The sequence below is a fragment of the Didymella exigua genome (assembly GCF_010094145.1).
Source record: "Didymella exigua CBS 183.55 unplaced genomic scaffold M421scaffold_45, whole genome shotgun sequence".
In the NCBI taxonomy this organism is placed as follows: domain Eukaryota; kingdom Fungi; phylum Ascomycota; class Dothideomycetes; order Pleosporales; family Didymellaceae; genus Didymella; species Didymella exigua.
The window spans coordinates 223702-245120 of NW_022984819.1; the positions used below are offsets into that span (position 1 = coordinate 223702).

General features: G+C 44.3%; 1 protein-coding gene across 1 annotated transcript; it reads left to right on the forward strand.

Moving 5' to 3' along the window:
• Nucleotides 1–5606: 5606 nt before the first annotated feature.
• Nucleotides 5607–7595, forward strand: M421DRAFT_74087 (MFS general substrate transporter; the record flags this gene model as incomplete). The annotated part of the gene is made up of 5 exons (XM_033597006.1): nucleotides 5607–5780; nucleotides 5833–6127; nucleotides 6174–6550; nucleotides 6601–6826; nucleotides 6880–7595. 5 exons carry the CDS (start codon nucleotides 5607–5609, stop codon nucleotides 7593–7595), a joined length of 1788 nt encoding a protein of 595 aa, XP_033444155.1.
• Nucleotides 7596–21419: the final 13824 nt, after the last annotated feature.

Here is a 21419-nt window from a genome sequence, read left to right on the forward strand (position 1 = left end):
ACATCTTACCATTTTCCCATGCATATCGCCAACCTCCACTACCTGCGTCAGAGCAGCTCTTATGCACGTTTACAGGATAGGCCATCGATTGCATCGGTCAGGATGCTGGCTGCACTCCTATTTCCTTACTAGTGTGAGTGCACTTTACGGTGCTGGACCGCTGCGAAAGTGACTATGTAAACCAGAACAACAGCAATTAATCGCAGAGTGCTAACGCCTAGGAAGATGACAACTCGGTCTGTACACGCTGCTCTCTGCGTTTCCCTGGCAGACTATCCCACGTTTCGCCTAACGGAAAAATAATTTGTACCAGGCCATTCCACGAATGATGAATCGCCGCTTTCAGTGACCAGAGTCCTCTGAGTCCATGTAATGGAGTCTTCCTCGTGAATCCTCTTCATTTGTACTCTCAATCAGAACTTCTTCATGGATGCGTTCTCTCATCTGACACAACATAGCCTACATCTCAGGGTCCTGATTCTTCAATCTAAAAACCTCATCATCGTCTCATGTAGGGTCTTCATAACGCTCTCTGATCCTGCGAAACTCGCGATTAGACCAAGTAGACTCTCTCAGCTTGCGCTTGTGAATAGCAAACTTCGTGCCGAATCATTCCAGATCAGGCAGACGGCGATTTGGAACGAGAAACTCAATGGCAGTTGTAAATGCTGCTCTGAATGCGATCTCAAGCTTTTTCTCGCCTGCAAACAGAGTTGATGCTCCCGCACTCAAAAGTTCTCTGCAGGACTCGATCCATGTTGGATCTGGGGTTGTGCTTAGTGACGATTAATCAGCATTTGAGAGCGTGCGTACTGCACATATCTCGCAGCTGGATAAGAGGCAGCGCAGATTCGTCGTCCGAGGGCGAAAATTGAAGCACCTCCAGACTCAATGGCAACCTACGGCAGAAACGCTCTTCTTCTTCCAAGCTGTGCTCTGCGTGTCATGCGTCAAGGTCTGTGTCATGATCAGAACACATCTCAGCAGGTGTGCTCAGCACTTACAAGTCCTTGAACTGCACGAGCGGGCGAACGAAGTCGTCTCCCATACCAGGATCGAAATGTTCAGCCAATTTGGCGCTGTCAATCTCAAGACACAGCTCTTCCAAGGACTCCTTGACCGAACCTAGAACGTCGGTTAGTAGGGCAGGAGTTATGGTGTATGGATTTGGACCTGGGCCACCACTTGAGAAACTGAAATTTTCAGATTCGGACAAGCTTTGATAGGACACACCATATCTGTGGGTCTCAAACACGATCGGACTAATTCAAGTTTCTTCAGCTGCAGAGACCCTAGCTGTAGCGCGATTGGTACCTCCATCGTATGGAGAGGTTCCATGAAACCGTCGGAATCCTGGAAAAATTAAGAGCTGCGGGTATGCGCCACGAAGATCTCTAGCTTAGCTTCGGCAAGTACCGAATTAAAGAATGCGACGGGCCTGGTCAAAGCATCGTCCATGGCCGCGGCTGTCAGTCTATGCAGCTTGGTGAAGCGATGTATTGGTATTTGCCAGGCCAATGCAGTAATATTCGCAGGCAAGCCGTCCAGGTAGATCTCCGAGACATTGGGGAGCATAGCCACGATCAAGACCACCAACAAATCATCGAGACCGGTACGCATTATGTGGCAATAGGTCTGTCGTACGAGAAGTCTTTGAAAGAAGTTTCGTCGCCAAGGAGTAGATCGTACCTCTATTTCTCAGTGTCCAGATCATCAAGTCTCATGGGCCGCGCTGCCTCGACAATCTGGCTCGTCGTGCTGTATGGAGCTAATTCAGCTGTGATACCAGCGACCTTCGCAGCCACAGTGTACGTGTCATACTCTTCCTTCGACGGCTCTTTCAGGCGAGACTGATCGAATTCGTCTCCCTTGTCATGCTCAGCTCTGAAGCGAGACAGAGGCTCCAGGTGTGCCGGGTTGAACGCGTCCAAAGTGTCCCACGAACGTGGATGAATCTTCTTGACATATCGCACGAATCTTTCATCTGAAATTAGACGCTTTATGAAAGGTGCAATGGGGCACGAACGTAGATTGTTGTGCTCGTAATACAGCTCAGGCTCGGTAACGGCATCCAGGTACTTATATAACAGAGAGATGTTGAGGAGGTCCACCTGTTGCACGTACGACGCGATGGGTACAGGATTAATTCATGACACGGACCAACGAGCGACATCTTGATGCCAGGTGTGTGGTAAGATGTAGAGTAACAAGACGCGCAGGGGTGCGTCTGAGCTCACGGGGTTGGTGACGCATGTAAGGAAAGCTAACCTAATCTTGTGATGCACCAGGACCGCCCTGGAGTGTTATGTAACTCCTCCTCGTCAGCCAATTTCCGATATGGTGAAGCTTCACTTTAAACGACGCGACAGGCGACTGTATTCTGACTGCCATCCATCTCTTGTTCCAGACAATTTCGCGCACAACGGATCAACCTGGGAGTAATCGTCAGGCTTCGTCAGAAGTCTGATGTGCCAGAAGGCTGTTCAAGATGAAGAGATGACAAGTCGTCTGGAGCTGGGGAGATGGGGCGAGCACTGCATGGTGCCCCGGTCAGCGGGGCGCGCCTATTGCCCTCCGCTAATCTGTCAGCACGCAATTTCAACCTCGCCTCTTTGAGCAACCAGCAATGATAGAGGTTATAGAAATAAGAATGTACGGCAGTGTCCTCGATCTTTGTGGCTATCACTTTTCTCCATATCTACCCTCAGAGCGCGTACGCCTTCCAGGCTTACAATCGCCACATTTATGCAGGCTTTGATCCTGGCTGCGCTTCACTGCGACTTCGAGGTCTTAGCAACAGTTTGCTGTCGGACTGCTCTCGATTCAAGCACTTGTACAGCTCTAACTCCACTGTGACACTCGCATTACAGAAATTTTTGGCTACAACACAGAGGCGTTTGTAGTCTTCAGAGTGTTCGTCTGAATGCCAGCGATGCACACATCATCTTCAACAACCCCCCCTTTTTATGAAGTAAGGTCAGTTTTACAATGAAATTCTTCTGCTCACCACTGAGGGAGGTGGTTTGAGGAAGTTCGGGAAGTGCAAAGGCCACAATGGTCAGCTTACCTACACTTTCAGTATGTCCAATTTCCTTACGATGCTACAAGACGTACACATCTTGGACCTTAGGTCAATGGCTTGCATGAGTTCCTACTACAAGGTGGTATTTAGTGCCGTGTGTGCTCCCCTTCTCGAGTGGTTACTCTCTACGTCCGGGGTAGGTATAGCTACTACTTCCCTATCTGCTTTTTATCTTTGCTTCATTACCAGTCCACATCGCCCATCACGGTGTTCCTCTGTCGAGTCCTCGGGGATGGTTTCTGTTTCATTTTGATAGAATTTGTAACTGCGTGAGCAGTGTCGGTCGGAGACTGTGATCAACCACGTGGCTCAGATCACATGATATCCTATTGTAGCAGGCACTGCCCAGTGGGCAAGTGCACTTACCTGAGAGCTGAGAGCTTGAACAACACAAAATCACACAACACGACAACAGACAGCAACAAAATCGTTGATCATAGTCTCCGACCGACACTGCTCACGCAGTGACAGTTATTGCGCTGTCGTGTGATAGAAGCTCTCAGCTCTCAGGTAAGTGCACTTACCCACCAGTGCCTGCTACAATAGGATATCATGTGATCTGAGCCACGTGGTTACAAAACTAAGTCAGTTAGGCCAAATGAGGTGCTACTACCAGGCTGTCCTGATGCTGACTGTCTCGCAGGTATCGCTGCGCCAGAAGCCGTGCCTTAAAACCTCGTCGGCTTCACTCCAAGATTTTACATGTCTGATTGCGTTAAAGATACCGAGGGTGCGGGATGCACTTCTACGAGCTCTTTAAGTGTCGCCTCGGCTTGCATATGTTCGACGCAAGATTCCATATAAGCCTCGAAGTTTTCGGGGAGGTCTTCACTAACGCGTGCCAAGCTCAGTCACAGATCGGCACGTTGACTGAGGCTTTTCATGCGCTATGTTACGGACGTGCCTTCGAAGATACCGTTGACCCAAAATACGCTGAGGATCGCGAACCTAGCAGTGACGATCATCCGTTGTGGCTGAATTCGACCGCCGAAGACATCGTCATCTACAAGCTACATGGCATTTCTTAGGTCTTACCTAGAGACACGCACGCCAACTGCCTGTGAGTTCCCCTAAGGTCTGTGCCTCTCCGAGGACCTTTGATTAGCGTCATTGCCTTAACGCCATGATTGTACGACCGCGGAGGCGCTTAATTCAGCTTCGCATTCCTATAACGCCAAGCCTGCGCGACTCTGCGAGAACACAATCCGGAGTCATGTCGTTGGCACAGGCACAGCAAATTAGCGATGCATAAGGTTCCGACATCAAGGTTCGACTTTCCGACGTGTCCGTCACCGAGGTTCGGTCACCCGTGTGCGATTGGCCATGTTCTCAACATCAAGAATGCACACGCTCCAAGATAGGTATGTTCTCCAACAGCCTGAACGACCTGCCTGAAGACAGTCCTCTTGAAGACAATCTTCAGGACCAATCCGACAGTTTGCAGCGGCGACGACCTGTAGAACTTCCGTCAATGTATTACAATCCGGCTGCATCACAGGACCTCTGTTGTTGCTCAGATCTGTGCAATAGTAAAGCAGCAAGAGGACCTCGGAATGATGAATACACACGTGAACATGCGCACCGAAACGCTACGGCAGCATGCAACTACTCGAGTCTCGAAGAGTTGACTACACCTCGCAGCTATGGCCCCAAAAGGTTACAGTGGCTGCTGCCGCGCCAAAGGCGGTGATGCGGCCGGAACAAGGTTAGTTTCACTTGTCTGCGTCTATGGACTGGCCAACGGCGCACCCAATCCGGGACTCACGCCTAGAGCGTTGTAGCGATCTGTCACCCTAGCAGTGAGAGAACGTCGCTGTTGGCCAATGACTGTCGTTTTGGACAATCTTATGCCTCGGTCGGCGGCGAGCTCCAAACCATCATTGCAATACTCATTCTAAGTAAAGGTAGTAGGTAGGTGATGGTAGTGAGAAGCACTCCTTCCACGTACCGAACCATACTGTGCAACGCCGTCTCGCAACGCAGACCCTAGTTAGTGAGAGAAAAGTTCCGCAAACACTCCTCGTACAGGGGTTTGCTATTCGGTGAAGTGCACACAGCATCTTCACGCGCGCACACCGGATATGCGTGGGTAAGCGCCAGACCAGTCTATTGCCCGCCTCTAGGGGTATCCACCAAGTCGGTTCGCGAATCCTCCGGTGTGGAGACCCCGCAATTCAACAAGCGCCACTCACGACTGCTCCACCTTTTCGATCGACAGGCGTAATTTATCGTTGTTCTTTGGCTGGCGACCAGCCTCGCCCCTTGTCCTTCAAGGCTTGCCACGACCATCCCCGCGCAGGATTTACGCATTGCGACCAGTTGCCGCGGCTTCTTCCAACATTAGTGTCGATTGATTGACGGTAGCGTACCTGAACACCAAGTCTCTTTGAGGATATAGAGCTGCACCGCGCATGCACAGTCTCGCGGACCAGGGGCCTGCCTCTTTCTACGTAACGTTTCACTACCTGCACCTACCCGCCTCCCAACTGCTTCCTAGAGCGCCGCCAACATCATGGGTCACGCAATGCAAACGCCTGGGCATGAACCTCACGACACAGATGTTCGTGACCTTGAGAAGGCTGTCAACCATCATGCCCACAACGAGTACCAGGATCGTACGCCGCCCAGCGAGACCGAGAAGGGCGAGCGGCTGGCTCTGGCTCCAACTGTGAGCAAAGGGCCAACTGTACATGAGAGGGTGAGCTGAGCTTTGGGGGCGAAGCTGAACGTTGACTGACATAACGCTGTAGATGAATGGCCAGCTCTTTATGACCCTGCTGTGCATGTCCTTCCTTTGGATCGGTTCGCAAATTCCATTGTTCTTGTTCGGTTCAGTCCTACCTCTCATCTACAACGACATTGGCGGTGTCGATCGATGGGTGTGGTTTGTCATTGGCTACCTCATTCCGAATGCGGCTCTCTGTCCGTTCGTGGGTGCCCTTTCAGATCTATTCGGTCGCCAGAAGGTTGCGATCGTTGGACAGGTGTGCCTCATCGTGGGTCCGATCATCACAGCAACAGCGAACACGATGAACATTGCTATTGGTATGTCAAAAAGATTCTTTTGGACGAACTCTACTAACTAAATCAGCTGGCAATGTCTTCTCTGGAATCGGCGCCGGACTCAATGAGCTCATTGCTCTCGCCGGAACAGCCGAAGTTGTGCCCGTCAAGGACCGTGGCAAGTACGTCGGTCTGGTCGTCATCACCATCTTACCTTTCTGCCCCTCGGTGCTGTGGGCTCAGCTCATCGCTCAAGCCAGCAACTGGCGCTACAACGGTATTCTTATCGGTGTCTGGAACTTCGTCGGTCTTTTGCTCTGCATCTTCTGCTACCATGATCCTTCTCGACTTACTGCGGAGTACACTGCGACTCACGTCCTGAAGCGTATCGATTATATCGGTGGTATTCTTAGCATTGGTGGTATCACGACCTTCATGATGGGTCTGCAGTGGGGAGCCTCTCAGGTGAGTGATTCTCAACATTCTACCCAGTAAGCAGCACTGACATGCTGCAGTACGTCTGGGGAAGCCCGCACAACATCGTACCCCTTGTCATCGGCATCGTCATGATCGTTGCCTTCTTCGTGTGGGAGTTCTTTGCGCCTCATCCAATGGTTCCCCGTGCTTTATTCCACAAGGCCAAAAAGACCATGATCATTATTCTCTTGATCACCTTCCTCAGTGGTGGCAACTTCTTTGTTCTACTACTTTTCTGGCCTACACAAATCTACAATGTATATGGTAAGTCAACGCCACACTGCACGCGCCATGCAGCCTCTACTAATTCCACGTAGGTGATGACCCCATCGGTGTCGGTGTCCGATCCCTGCCCATCGGATTCGGTATCGTCGTCGGTGCTGCTATCTGTCTGGTCCTCATCCCCGTCACTAAGGGTCGCATCCGATTGCTGCTCTGCGTCTTCACAGCCATGATGACTGCTGGTACCGGAGCCATGGCCGTGTCTACACCACAGAACCTCAACCTCATGTATGCCCTTGCGACTATTGCATCTCTCGGTGTCGGCGGTGTCATCATACCATGCTCGATTATTGCGCAGATAGCCTGCCCGGACGAGCTCATTGCAACGGTCACTGCCATTACGCTCAGTCTGCGCTACATTGGTGGAGCCATCACCTTTGCGATTGGTTCCAACCTCTTCTACCACCACATCACTGAATACGCAACCGAGCTCGTTGCAACCAAGACGATTGCCGGAAACGCTATCGTCAACCCATTCAGACCTGAAGGACTAGCGCTCATTAAGCACATGACAGAGCTTGTCGCGAACGCTCAGTTCGATGAGCTGCGCGAGATCCTTGCGACAAGCCCTCTGGTTCTGAATAGGAATACCTACGGTCTTATTGTTGCAAGTGCACAGGAATCCTTTGCTCTGGCGTACCGATGGCCGTACTGGATTTCGATTGCTTTTGGAGGAGCGTGCTTTATCCTGAGTATCTTCGTTGGTGACATCGGTGCGCTGTTGGACAGCCACATCGCTGCTGCAATCTAACCGACGAGAGTCACCTGTAGTTTGGCCAGACCCCAACTAACAGTTGAAATCACTTTAAGAACTCGACTTTTTGTCTATCGTATTTAGCAAAAAAGAAACGTAATTGAAGATACCCATCTACTGCATCTTTGCATCTCTCTGCTCAATATCACCTGATCCCTCAGCAGCAGGTCTTGGAGGAAATGCACCCCGCCGTATCGTATGCAAGATAATGCTTGCGTATTAACAAATCAGCTTAAGCGCTCAGTGAGGTGACCTCTGGGCCAAGTTCTCTCGCCCGAACATCTCGGCTCGTCGGCGAAAGTCACGAGCTGCATCACTATGCAGCGGCGAGCAGGCCTATAAGTACCTGTTCGCAGCGCAGAGCTACGCTTGCTTTTCGACATCCAGCCTCTACACCTCATCACCTCTCTACACCAATCCACAAGCGCCAGCACCGTCTCAAAGCTTGCGTCGACAGATAACACTATCCTCCAGCTCTTCAACACCATGTCGCTCCAATTCATCCACTTCTCAGACTGCGTTCCTGACGCCTCGCCATATCACGAGTACAAGAAAGTGCAGATCCCCTCTCAAGACGCGACAGAGAAAGAATTACTGGTCGGGTCCCGAGAAGCAACTACATCCGCCACTCAGAATATCAAACGCGACTACGAACGATACCTGCACCGACGAAGTTCGATCGGCAGCAGGGTAGCATCGAAGTTCGGCCACATCTTCTTGCGGCCACAGTGATCAATATATCCCTCCATTGATCAATGATGTGATGAAATCAGAGCCGCAGTGTAGCGTTGCGCTATAACACCTCTCATACGCGTACTGCGCACTGTATATTTGCAGAAGTCGCATGGCTCAGTGGTTACCTCGCTGCGAGAGTAGCACGGACGCAGATAATGGTATGCGAGAGGAGCAGGTTGCTCAGCGTGCACTATTCAAGCTCTCAGAATGACTTGAAAATGCTCTATATCACGACTCTGCCAAATTGAAAAGTCGAAGGCCCGGGGAAAGTGCGGAGAGGTTGTTGTATTTCTTACGTTGGTGTGCGGCGCATTTCAGAGAGCGATTCGATACCATTTTGCTGACTGCGCAATATTTGCTTGGAGATAGAATCAACGTATACGTATTAATTCATTCGATGCGACGGTTTTTAAGATCGAAATTTACAGTGAAGGCAGTCTGGTTAGAAGACATGCAAACGGCGAATATGTGTTGAAGAGGAAGCGAGGCCAAGGGTGTGCGAAAGTGGGGCCAGGTACGGAGGCCTATTGTAACGGTTGAGAGAAGAAGCAGATCACGTGTTGTTGGCGGTGGTCTGGTGCTACTTCCTCATGTTGTTGAGCACCTCTTACCTCAGCTGCATCACAAACACGTCATCAAAACAGACCCCGCAGCGAGCCTTAGAGAGTAAAGATACAAGCAGAACAAGAACACACAAGAACACAATAGCGCCGCACACGGGCGAGCGCCGCACACGGGCGAGCGCCGCACCACACCAAACTTACGCACCTTATTTAACGTCTAACTTAACAAGGTTATAATAATATATATATTAATAGAGTAGATAAAGCAGTATCTTAAGTATCTACTTTGCACATACAAAAGTTATGGCCAGTCTCTCTACACCTCCTGCAGCGCACTAGAGCCTGGCGGCTAAGGCCTAATTGATCTCCTCCTTGACGCTACTCACTGTAACAGAGTAGGCGCCCTGCCCTCGAAATCAATACTACGTGACTTCTCTGCCTATAACAAAAGGTAAGCACAAGAATACTTAAGCAAGTATTCGTTGCGTAGTATAATATATATAGACAATAATAGTGCTAGCCAGCTAGCTTTGCCTCTAGCTGCTATGAGCGCTATGCCAGGTGTCGTGTTCGTGCATAGTCGTTACACTCACAAGCAATCTGCCGGTCAGCCTCACGTTAAGCAAGTAGATCCTCTCTAGCTCCCTTTATTAAGACCCTACTCTACTGTATACGCTTTTTCTTACGCTGTTTGCGTGCTAACACTGCCTTATTAGCTCTCTTAAGGCTAGTAATCTAATTATGTATTAGCTTAGCTAAGAGTATTATAACCTTAGCGCCCTTCTTAAGCTAACGTAGATTATCACCAAGCCAGCCATATCACCAAACTGGCCACTTTCTCTTAGCACAATCACCTTTTACCCTAACATAATATGCCTTAATAATAACAACTTTAGAATACTACTAGAGAAGGTAGAGTTATCCTTGCTATCTAGGCCTTCTATGCTAGCCAATTTTGCAGTATCTGCAGCGCTGCTAGAGCGTTGAACATACCTTATTAGTAGGTCTCTAATTGCCTTTAAAATATTATGTTTTAACTAACGTGGTTCACAAGCGAGTCGCTTACCCAAGTGAGTCGTCCACCAAACACCCGCGCCGCGCCTACGCAGCAGTGCAGCGCAGCACTACAATAAATTACAATACTACACATAACATTATAATATTATTTAGAAGCATTGCTATTATCTACGTCCTTAATTTCTACCTTATAGGTGCAGGAGTTATGCCTAATTTTGCTGCAATAACTGCAGCGCCTCTCTGCGCGCACCCTCTTTATAGGCGTCTTGCCCTCCTCATAACTACTACCCTCCTTTTTAGTAACTAGGTTAGATACCTTACTAACTATTAGAGTCTCCTCTACACGTATATACTAACTTTTAAAGGTCTTGCGCTTTGTAAGCGTAGTAACAGCGTCTTATAGCTAGCCTATTTCCTCCTATACTAACACTATATTATAAGCTATCTCTTAAGCACCTTTACTTCACTACTTAACCTGCTTATCTAATAAACTTGCTAGTGACCTACAATGATTTCGCATGCGATTTTAGATCAGCGTTGACTGCGCCTCTATGTAACGGTCTAGATTCTAAAGCTAAAGAAGAGCTAGAGCTAGCCGGTTACATTAGCTTAGCCGGCTTGGCTTAAGCTGGATATACATTATCTACGCAGTTAACTAGACGTCTAGTTAACTTGTGCATGCTTTTTAGCAAAAGTTGTTAGGAAGTAGATATCCTTTATTGGCCTTTGGCCAGACTACTACACTCTATCTTGCGGGCGTTGCGTGGTGTTTGCGCCTCCTAGGCGACAGTGCCTGGTGCAGGTGGCGTTGGCGTACGTAGCTGTACATCAAGCTTCGATAACACAACCTTAGGGTCATGTAGGGCTAGCCTAGCGCCTTAAAACCCTGTATAAACATTCTCTAGTATAAATATCCTCTTAAAAGCTACTTTAAAGGCTAGTAGGAAGGTTTCTTTATTAATATAGTAGATGCAGCTACGTGCTAAGAGCAAGATCCTGTTACTGTAGTGGCGCTTTAACAGCGAGTATGGGACAACGTCAAGAGGCTGCAGGAGGTGCGATGAGTGTGGTGGCATGTAGAGAGTAATAATCTTGTTCCCCTTGCAGTAGTCCTAGAATTCTATTAAGCAGTGGCTCTTATAGCTGTTAATAATAAGCAGCCTATATGCCCTAGCAGAGGTCACCTTTATATAGGCGTTAAAGTGCTTAAGCTATGCTATTGCAATGTTATTATTAGTCTAGCTAGTAGGAGAGACTATAACAACCTAGTTGTAAGGTAGACTAGTAAACTAGGAGGAGAATAGGACCTTGCCTACAAAGATAAGGAAGGGTAGGATAATACGCCCTATTATAGCAACACCTTGTACTAGGGTAACCTACTTATAATTACTAGGCTGTAGTTTCTTCTATTTCCTAGGTTTCTCTAAGCCTGTAATAACAAGCTAAGAGGATATCTTGCCTATTATAAAGCTAGACTTATTAAAGTTCTAGGTGTCCTTATCTATAATACTATACTTTGTCTTTATTAATTAAACTAGGCTAAACTAGGGCTAGATAAGCGCTAGGTCTTCACAGGCAGCTCGCTGGCAATCGTACAGACAGCTCCATCGCGTGCGCAGCTCTAGTGTACGCTTAATAAAGTTATCAACCTAGTTCTTGCCTGTAGGCTTCCTACCACGCTCCCTTAGCAGTCTATTAGCTATATCTTGTACATGCGCCTTTAAGGGCAGTATTCTATATAGACTCTCTTCAAGTATATGCTGTATAATTGCCTCCTCTTCTAGCTTTGTAAGGCGCTTTAATTTTAGCTTGCAGTCAGGTTAAGGGCGTTGCCTAGCGTGTTAGTCTTAGATTATTGTTTATAGGATGTTATAGACTACTGCAGCGCGTCTTTTGCTCTGTATCTGCTTAGACTTAATATCAGAGATAGCAATAAATATATCTCCTTTAGTATAGGTCTTTTGCATGTTGCGTTGTTGTGGCATTACGCGTTGTTGCTGCGCAGGCGGGGCGCGGGTGTTTAGTGGGCGACTCACTTGGGTGGGCGACTCGCTTGTGAACCACGTTAGACGTACACACTTATTGCTAGAAACTTACTATACTAGAGGAGCAGACAATTGTCTAGTATATACTTAACCTTAATTTGCAAGGATTTACGCCCTAGCTATATAAGGTGGCAGATATAGCTAATAAGATACTTAGTGTGCGTAGTGAAGAGCCTGTTAGCAAACTATAGGCTAGCAGGCTTATGACGCATTTAGACGAGCTTAAAATAGCCTTTTATTAAGCTAAGGATAGACAGAGGATACTATAGGAAGATCCTAAGATAATTAGCGCGTAGTTTAAGCTAGTAGAGGATACTTAAGTTAAGTATAGTGTTTACCATAATAATATGCACAACTTTAATATGCAAAGAAAGTAGGGGAAGGACTAGACTACTTTCTTCCTAGTCTAGAAGGACCTAGAAATATCTAGACTAGCTTTGTCTAAATAGGAAGCGTATAGCTAAATAGAGGTAAGGTAGGGTTATGTAATATAATAGACAAGTTATTATATTAGATACTAGGTAGAGATTCCTAGGCTAGGTACAGAGCGAACAGAGGGGGGAGAGCTAGAGGTATTTATGCTTCCTCTCCTCTGTCTGTATTTCTAAGCAGAACATTCTAGACTCCTCTAGGTAGGTCTACTTTATCTATGCTTAGTATTGCTGCATATACAAGCAAGATTACATAGGTGCATGCGTAATTGTATACGTTAGCATCTTACAGAGTAGGCTACTCTATTTATAAGCAGAGGGTCTAGAACATATCTAGTTACTAAAAATAGAGAACAGCATATCTTAAGAACGAGAGGAGATACAGGCTTTGTAAGCACACCATTCTAATCCTCTCTTTTAGGAGAATATAATAACATTGCTTAGGTAAGCATAGCGCTATACCTAAGAAGGAAATATGCTAGAGAAAGATTATAAGAACAAAGTCTTATAACTTTACACCTACGTGACTATCTAAAGCAAAGATCTTCTCTAAGTTAGATATCTATATAGCCTTTAATTAAATATAGATAGATCCTGCCTTAGAGGAGTACACAACATTTTAGACTTGTTATAGAACCTATAAATATAAGGTACTGCTATTTAGATTAACTAACAGCCCTGTAACCTATTAAAGGTAACGTACCTGACGGGTGAGTCGCCCACTCTGCCAAGACCCCACCAAAACTCAACCCTCTCACACAATGCCACAACAACAACGCGAATCAGGACCTTTAAAGGAAGCTAGAATACAGCTTGCGCTTTAGGCTATCAAAAAAGACGCAACACTCTCCCTGCAACGCGCTGCAGCCCTCTATAACGCGCCATATAGAACACTACGCAATCAACACGCTAGACAACCTGCACAAGCAGATTGTATGCCTAAATTAAGGAACCTAGACAAGAATAAGGAGGAAGTAATTGTTCAGCATATACTTAACCTAGACGCGAGAGGGTTTGCACTGCAGCTAGCTGCAGTAGCTAATATAGCTAATTCTTTGCGCAAAGAGCGTAATCTGGGCCATGTTCGCATAAAATGGCCTAACACGTTTGTCAAGCGCCGCCCTGAGCTCTAAGTAAGGTTTAATTGCAAGTACAACTACAAGCGAGCTCTCTGTGAGGATCTAGAGATTATAAAAGGCTGGTTCCGCCTTGTAGAGAATACTAAAGCCAAGTATAGCATCTAGGACCAAGACATGTACAACTTTAATCAGACTAGGTTTATAATAGGCTAAATATTAACAGGAGCAGTTGTTACAGGCTTAGAGTGTTAAGGGCAGCTAAAGGCAGTCTAGCAGGGCAATTAGGAGTAGACAACAGCTATCTACAGCGTAAATAGTACAGGATAGGCCATTCTACCCTTTATTATCTTTTAAGGCCGCAACCACCTCTCTGCCTAGTACAAAGAGGATACAATACCCTATAACTAGGTTATTGCAGTCTTTAAGAATAGCTAGACCACAAACAAGCTTAGATTCTAGTGGCTACAGCACTTTGAAGCCTATACAGGGAGGCGTGCTGTAGGAGGGTACTAACTGCTAATTATTAATAGCTATAAGAGCTATAACTCCCTCTAATTCTAATAATACTGCAAGGAGAGGAAGATTATTACACTCTATATGCCTCCACACTTATCACACCTCCTACAGCTACTTAATGTGGGTTGTTTTGCGCTATTAAAGAAGGCGTATAGGCGCTAAGCTAAAGATCTTATGCGCAACTAGATTACCTATATCTTAAAACTTAAGTTCCTGCCATGCTTTAAACGTGCGTACAATGTAGCAATAACCCTAAGTAATATCTAGGGAGGGTTTAGAGGCGCTAGATTAGTTCTATTTAACCTAGAACAGGTTATAATAGGCCTTGACGTTCAACTGCGCACCCTATCACTACTTCCTGTCTCTAATAAGCCCTAGCAGTCCTGTACACCCTAGAACACGCTAGAATTTAGGTCTCAATCAAAGCTAGTTTAAGAGAAGATTTAAAAGCATACAGATAGCTCGCCTTCCTCTATTGTAAATGCGCTGGAAAAGCTCTTAAAAGGCGCTAAGATGATAGCACATTCGCTAGTGTTAGTGCGCAAGTAGGTTTCTAAGCTTTAAGATACTAATAAGGCTGCAACACAACATGAATTACATAAAAGAAAGCGTTTATAGCAGGAGGGGACTCTAACAGTTAAAGAGGGGGTATAGTTAACTACTCTAGAGGAGTTTGCAGCGCGTAGTAATAGTAAACATGCAAAGAAGACAGTGCACACTAATAAAGGTTAATAGACTGTAAGACGCTGTAAACAGTGCTAGGAGACAGGGCACAACTCACGCACATGTTAAAAGAGATTGTAGATAGCTCTTCTATACTATAACACATTAAATTACTATTTGCAGGCCTATAATAGGGTGTTGCGGGCCAAAATAGAGTAGAGTTTTGGTGGGGTCTTGGCAGAGTGGGCGACTCACCTATATGGGCGACTCACCCGTCAAGTACATTAAATAAATAATATTTTAATTAACTATCTTAATAATTTTTATATTACCTACCCTAACAACATCCTTATCTACTCTAATAACCCTAGGACTTACTAGTTATATATTAAGAAAGTTCTAGAGAGGTTGCAAATTACAGGACTTAAGGCTAATATTAAGAAAAGCAAGCTCTATATTACTAGGACAAAGTATCTAGGTTATATCCTTACTAACTAAGGAATTAAGGTTAACCCTAACAAAGTAGAAGCCTTATAAAACTAGGAGTAACCTATAACTATTACTAGTGTAAAATTGTTTCTAGGATTTACAGGTTTCTATTAACAACTTATACCTAATTTCTCTTAGGTAGCTAAGCTACTAATTATATTACAAAGCCCCTCTATCCCCTTTAACTAGACTATAGAGTGCAATGTTGCTTTTAAGCACCTTAAAGCAGCCTTACTATTAATTCTAACCCTGTGCTATTTTAACCCTAAGTATAATATAAAACTAGAGACTAACACCTCTAATAGTGTAGTTGCAGGAGTGCTATTGCAAAAACACCCTAACAGAAAATAGTACCTAGTTATATTCTACAGCTAAGTCTTATCTAGTTTAGAGCTAAACTAGGAGATACACAATAAGGAGTTGTTTGCTATACACTAAGCTTTTTGTAAGTAGAGAGCAGAACTAACAAGTGCCTGATCTTGCGTCTAAGTGTTCTCTAACTACAGAGCACTAGAGTACTTTATAATAACTACAGTACTTAGTGCAAGACAAGTTTGTTAGGCAGAGACTATAGCCCTGTTTAACTTCTAAATTAAGTATACTCTAGGTGCTAGCAACGCTAGAGCAGACATCTGAAGCTATAGGGAACAAGATCTAAGTGACTTACAGGTTGCCCAGCAAGACAATTGTTCACGCGTTTTCCTAGGCCTGAATAAACTTAACAATTGTATTAACTCTAATCTTACCTAGAAATACATAGGAGATTAACAACCTAACGCCTAAATCCACGTGCTTAGTACTAGCAAGCGCTATATAGACCTAGACTTGTTAGAATTAATTAAAGCGTTACTACAGGACAACTAGACTAGATTTAGTCTAGAACGCGAAAGTTTGCCTAACTAGTATTGCGTTAGCAATAGACTATTGCTCTACAAGGATTATCTCTGTATTTAGGCAGACTCTACCCTCTATACACAGTTAATCTAGGAGGTCTATAACTAAGTATTATCTACGCATCTAAGTATAAAGAAGACTTATTAGTTATTATCTAAGAAATATTACTAGAAAGGTATAACGTAGATTATCACCGAGCCGGCCATATCACTGAACTAGCCACTTTCTCTTAGCACGACCACCTTTTACCCTAACATAACATGCCTTAATAACAACAACTTCAGAATACTACTAGAGAAGGCAGAGTTATCCTTACTATCTAGGCCTTCTATGCTAGCTAATTTCGTAGTATCTGCAGCGCTGCTAGAGCATTGAACGTACCTTATTAGCAGGTCTCTAATTACCTTTACAATATCACGTTTTAACTAAATGTACGTGCTAATTACTAGAAACTTACTATACTAGAGGAGCAGATAATTATCTAGTATATACTTAACCTTAATTTGCAAGGATTTGCGCCCTAGCTATGTAAGGTGGCAGATATAGCTAATAAGATAGTTAGTGTGCGTAGTGAAGAGCCTGTTAACAAACTATAGGCTAGCAGGCTTGTGACGTATTTAGACGAGCTTAAAATAGCCTTTAATTAAGCTAAGGATAGATAGAGGATACTACAGGAAGATCCTAAGATAATTAGTGTGTAGTTTAAGCTAGTAGAGGATACTTAAGTTAAGTATAGTGTTTGTAATAATAATATACATAACTTTAATAAAACTAGGTTCTAGATAGGTGTTGCTTTGTCTTTAAAGGTTGTAATAGGCTTAGAGAGACGTGCTCAGCCAGAGCTTGTTCAGCCAGGTGATCGCGAGTGGGTTACTGTTATCTAGAGCATCTGCGCCGCTAGGTATGCAACCCTGCCTTTCATCATCTACAAAGGACGCGTCTACATCTCTGCCTAGTATGAGGAGACAGATATACCCTATAATTAGAAGCTCTTAGTCTCTAAGAATAGTTAGACAAATAATATACTTAGCCTTAAGTAGTTAAAGTACTTTAACATGCATACAAAGACGTGTTAGGTAGGAGTGTATAGGTTGCTTATCTTAGACAGCTATAAGAGCTATCTTAACTAGGAGTTTAAGGACTATTACCTAGAGAACTAAATCCTTACTCTCTATATACTACCTTACTTATTATACATCCTCTAGCTACTTAACATAGTCTGTTTCTTGCTATTAAAGTGCAAGTACTCCTAATATATTTAAGACTTAGCATGCTAATATATCTTCTATATTAATAAGGAAGGCTTCCTACTAGACTTTAGGGATATATTCCTTAATATATTTATAAAGGTTAACTACTAAAAGGCCTTTAAGGTATTAGGGCTTATTCCTACTAATATACAGGAAGTGTTAGATTGCCTTAAAGTGTAGCTACATACCCTACTAGTAGTACCTCTACCTAAAACACTGTAGTAATACAAGACGCTAAGTAATACACACAAGTTTAGGTCTTAATCTAAGCTTGTAAGCAACTCCTTCTAATAATTACTAAGTGTAGCATAAGAGGGGTTCTTAAAGCTTGTAAAAGAGGCTAAAGAGATGCTATATAAAAAGATCCTTATTAAGGCCTGTGTGCGAGAGCTTGAAGAGCAATTAGCAGTAATAACTAAGAGAAAATCACGTAAGAGAAAGCAGATTCAGCATGGTGGCACACTTGAGTATGGCCCAGCAGCATCGCAGGTACCTGCTGAGGCGTGTGTAGCAGCTCAGCCATCTAAGAAGACTTGGGGTGGAGGTGGTCAACTAGGAGCTTAGTCAACTATTTAGCGCTGTAGGAACTGCAGCAAAACTAGACACAATGCACAAACGTGCTAGAAGGGTGTAGAAATATCTTCTAAATCTAATGCAAGCACGCAGTATGCTAGGTCACTATTTAATAGTAAGTAGTTGTAGTTATAGTAACTTGTGTTAGTTATTCTAAGAGAAAATGGCTGGTTTAGTGATATGGCTAGCTTGGTGATAATCTACGTTAGAAACTTCATATTAATATTATATTTATAACTAACGTGTTTCACAAGCGAGCGCCGCTTCCAACCGAGCGCCGCACTCTCGCTGCCAGAACGCCGGCGCAACAACAGCGCGTAATGCCTCAACCACAACAAGCTCCTACACTCTATACTGAAGCTAATGTACAGCTTGCTATATCTAATATCTTAAGAAACTAAATTTAAAGTATCTAACACACTAAGAAAGTCTACAAAGTGCCTAAATAAATAATCTAATACTAATGCAACAGAATATGCTCTTAATATAACTGCAAGCTAAATACAAAGCGCCTTATAAATCTAGAAGAGGAGACAGTTATACTACGTATACTTAAGGAGTCTGCGTGTGGCCTACCCTCCTTAAAGGCAGACGTACAAGATATGGCAGATAAACTGCTAAGAGAGCGCGGCGCAAAGCCTGTCAGCAAGAACTAGGTTAACAACTTGGCAAAGCGTACACTAGAGCTCTAGAAGCGGTGGACCCGCCTATACAATTGCTAGCGGGCTGCCTGCGAGGACCTAGCAGTTATCCAGCCGTGGTTCACGCTTGTTTAGACCATAAAGGCGAAGTATAGTATTATAGCCAAGGATGTGTACAACTTTAATAAGTCTAGCTTCCTAATAGGCAAGATTTTATTATAGCTAGTAGTAACAGGCTTAGAGAAGCCTAGGAAGCAGAAGAAGATCTAACATAGTAATTATAAGTAGGTTACCCTAGTATAAGGCGTTAGGTTAACAGGGAAGGTTATCCTACTATTCCTTATCCTTGTAGGCAAGGTTCTTATCTCTAACTAGTTTACTAAGGACCTCCTATAGGACTAGGTTATTAATGTTAGTCCTACTAGCTAGACTAACAATAATCTAGCGCTTACCTAGCTCTACTACTTTAATACGCATGCAAAGCTAGTTAGGGTCTACCAGCTACTTATTATTAACAGCTATAAGAGCCACTACTTAGTAGCTTCCTAAGATCTCTGCAGAGAGAAGAAGATAATCACTCTCTGTATGCCCCTGCACTTGTTGCACCTGTTGCAGCCACTTGACGTCGCCTGCTTCTTGCCACTAAAGCGCCTGTATAGCGATAAGGTTTTAGCCTTAGCACGCAGTTGTATCTACTATATTAATAAGGAAACTGTCCTGCTAGCCTTTAAATTAGTGTTTAGTAAGGTGTTTACTAGAGAGAATGTTCGCGCAGGCTTTAGAGGTGCTAGGCTAGTCCTACACAACCTAGAGGTAGTGTTATTAAAGCTTAATGTGCGCCTACGCACGCTAACGCCACTAAAACCTAGCAATGTTGCCTAGGAGCTAAAGACACTATACACTGCTTACAAAGTAGAGGAGCAGTTAACTCTAATTTAAAAGCAGATTTAAATCTATTAAGGGTCTCTAGCAAGTTTATTAGATAAGTAGGTAAAATAGTTAGCAAAGGGCGCGTGGTAGATAGCTTATAATATAGTGTTAATATAGGAGGAAATAGGCTACCTTTAAGATGCTATAGAAGTATCTATAAAGTGCAAGACCTGTAAGCAATAATATATACACATAGAGGAGACCCTTATAGTTAGTAAAGTAGCTAACTTAAGTACTAAAAAGGAGGGTAGAGGTTATAGTAAGGGTAAGATACCTATAAAGAGGGTGTGTGTTAGACAACACTATAGGTGTTATAGTAAGATTAGATATAATTCCTATACTTATAAGGTAGAAATAGAGGACCTAGATAATAGTAAAGCTTCTAAATAATACTTTCTAGGCCTGTAAACAATTATTTATTTGTGTTGTGTTGTGATATAGCGCTGCGCAGGCGTTCTGTTGTTGAAAGTGCGGCGCTTGGTTAGGTGCAGCGCTCGCTTGTGAAACACGTTATATTCTATGCTAAAGAGGACATTTAAAGCAGACCTAACTCTAAGGTTACCTCTACCTCTTACCTATCCTAGACTAACCTATGTAATATCTTTGTATAGACTTTAAGGCTTTTTTGCTAGACAAAGCTAGTTATGACTAGATTATAGTAATTATTAACTGCCTATTAAAATAAGCAATTATAATACTAACGTGCTTCACAAGCGAGCGGCGCACCCAAGCGAGCGGCGCACTTTCTCCAGCGCAGCGCACGCACCGCGACGTAGTGCAACACCATCACAAATTTCTATAATATACGTAACAGGATAATATTATTTATAAGCATTGCTATTATCTACATCCTCTATTTCTACCTTGCAGGTGTGGGAGTTATGCCTAATCTTGCTGCAACAGCCGCAGCGCCTCTCTGCGCGCACCCTCTTTGCAGGCGTCTTGCTATCCTTATAACTACTACCCTCCTTTTTAGTAATTAAGTTAGATACCTTACTAACTGTTAGGGTCTCCTCTATGTGTATGTACTGCCTCTTATAGGTCTTGTGCTTTGTAAGTGTGTTAATAGCGTCTTAAAGGTAGCCTATTTCCTCCTACACTAACACTATATTATAAGCTATCTACTAAGCGCCTTTACTTAGCTGCTTAACCTGCTCATCTAATAAACTTGCTAGAGACCCCTAATAGTTTTGTATGCGATTTCGAATTAGCGTGGATTGCGACTCTATCTCGCGGGCGTTGCGCGGTGTTTGCGCCTCCTAGGCAACAGTGCCTGGTGCAGGTGGCGTTGGCGTGCGCAGCTGTACATCAAGCTTTAATAACACAACCTCAGGGTTATATAGGACTAGTCTAGCGCCTTAAAACCCTGCGCAAATATTCTCTAGTATAAACATCTTCTTAAAAGCTGCTTTAAAGGCTAGGAGGAAGGTTTCTTTATTAATATAGTAGATGCAGCTGCGTGCTAAGAGCAAGATCCTGTTACTGTAGTGGCGCTTTAACAGCGAGTAGGGGACAACGTCAAGAGGCTGCAGGATGTGTGATGAGTGTGGTGGCATGCAGAGAGTGATAATGTTGTTCTCCTTGCAGTAGTCCTAGAATTCTATTAAGCAGTGGCTCTCATAACTGTTAATAATAAGCAGCCTATACGCCCTAGCAGAGGACGCCTTTGTATAGATGTTGAAATGCTTAAGCTACGCTAGCGCAACGTTGTTATTAGTCTAGCTAGTAGGAGAGACTGTGACAACATAGTTGCAAGGTAGACTAGTAAACTAGGAGGAGATAAGGACCTTGCCTGCAAAGATAAGGAAGGGTAGGATTATATACCCTATTATAGTAACACCTTATACTAGGGTAACTTACTTACAATTGCTAGGTTATAGTTTCTTCTATTTCCTAGGTTTCTCTAAGCCTGTAATTGTAAAGAAAGTAGGGGAAGGACTAGACTACTTTCTTCCTAGTCTAGAAGGACCTAGACAAATCTAGACTAGCTTTGTC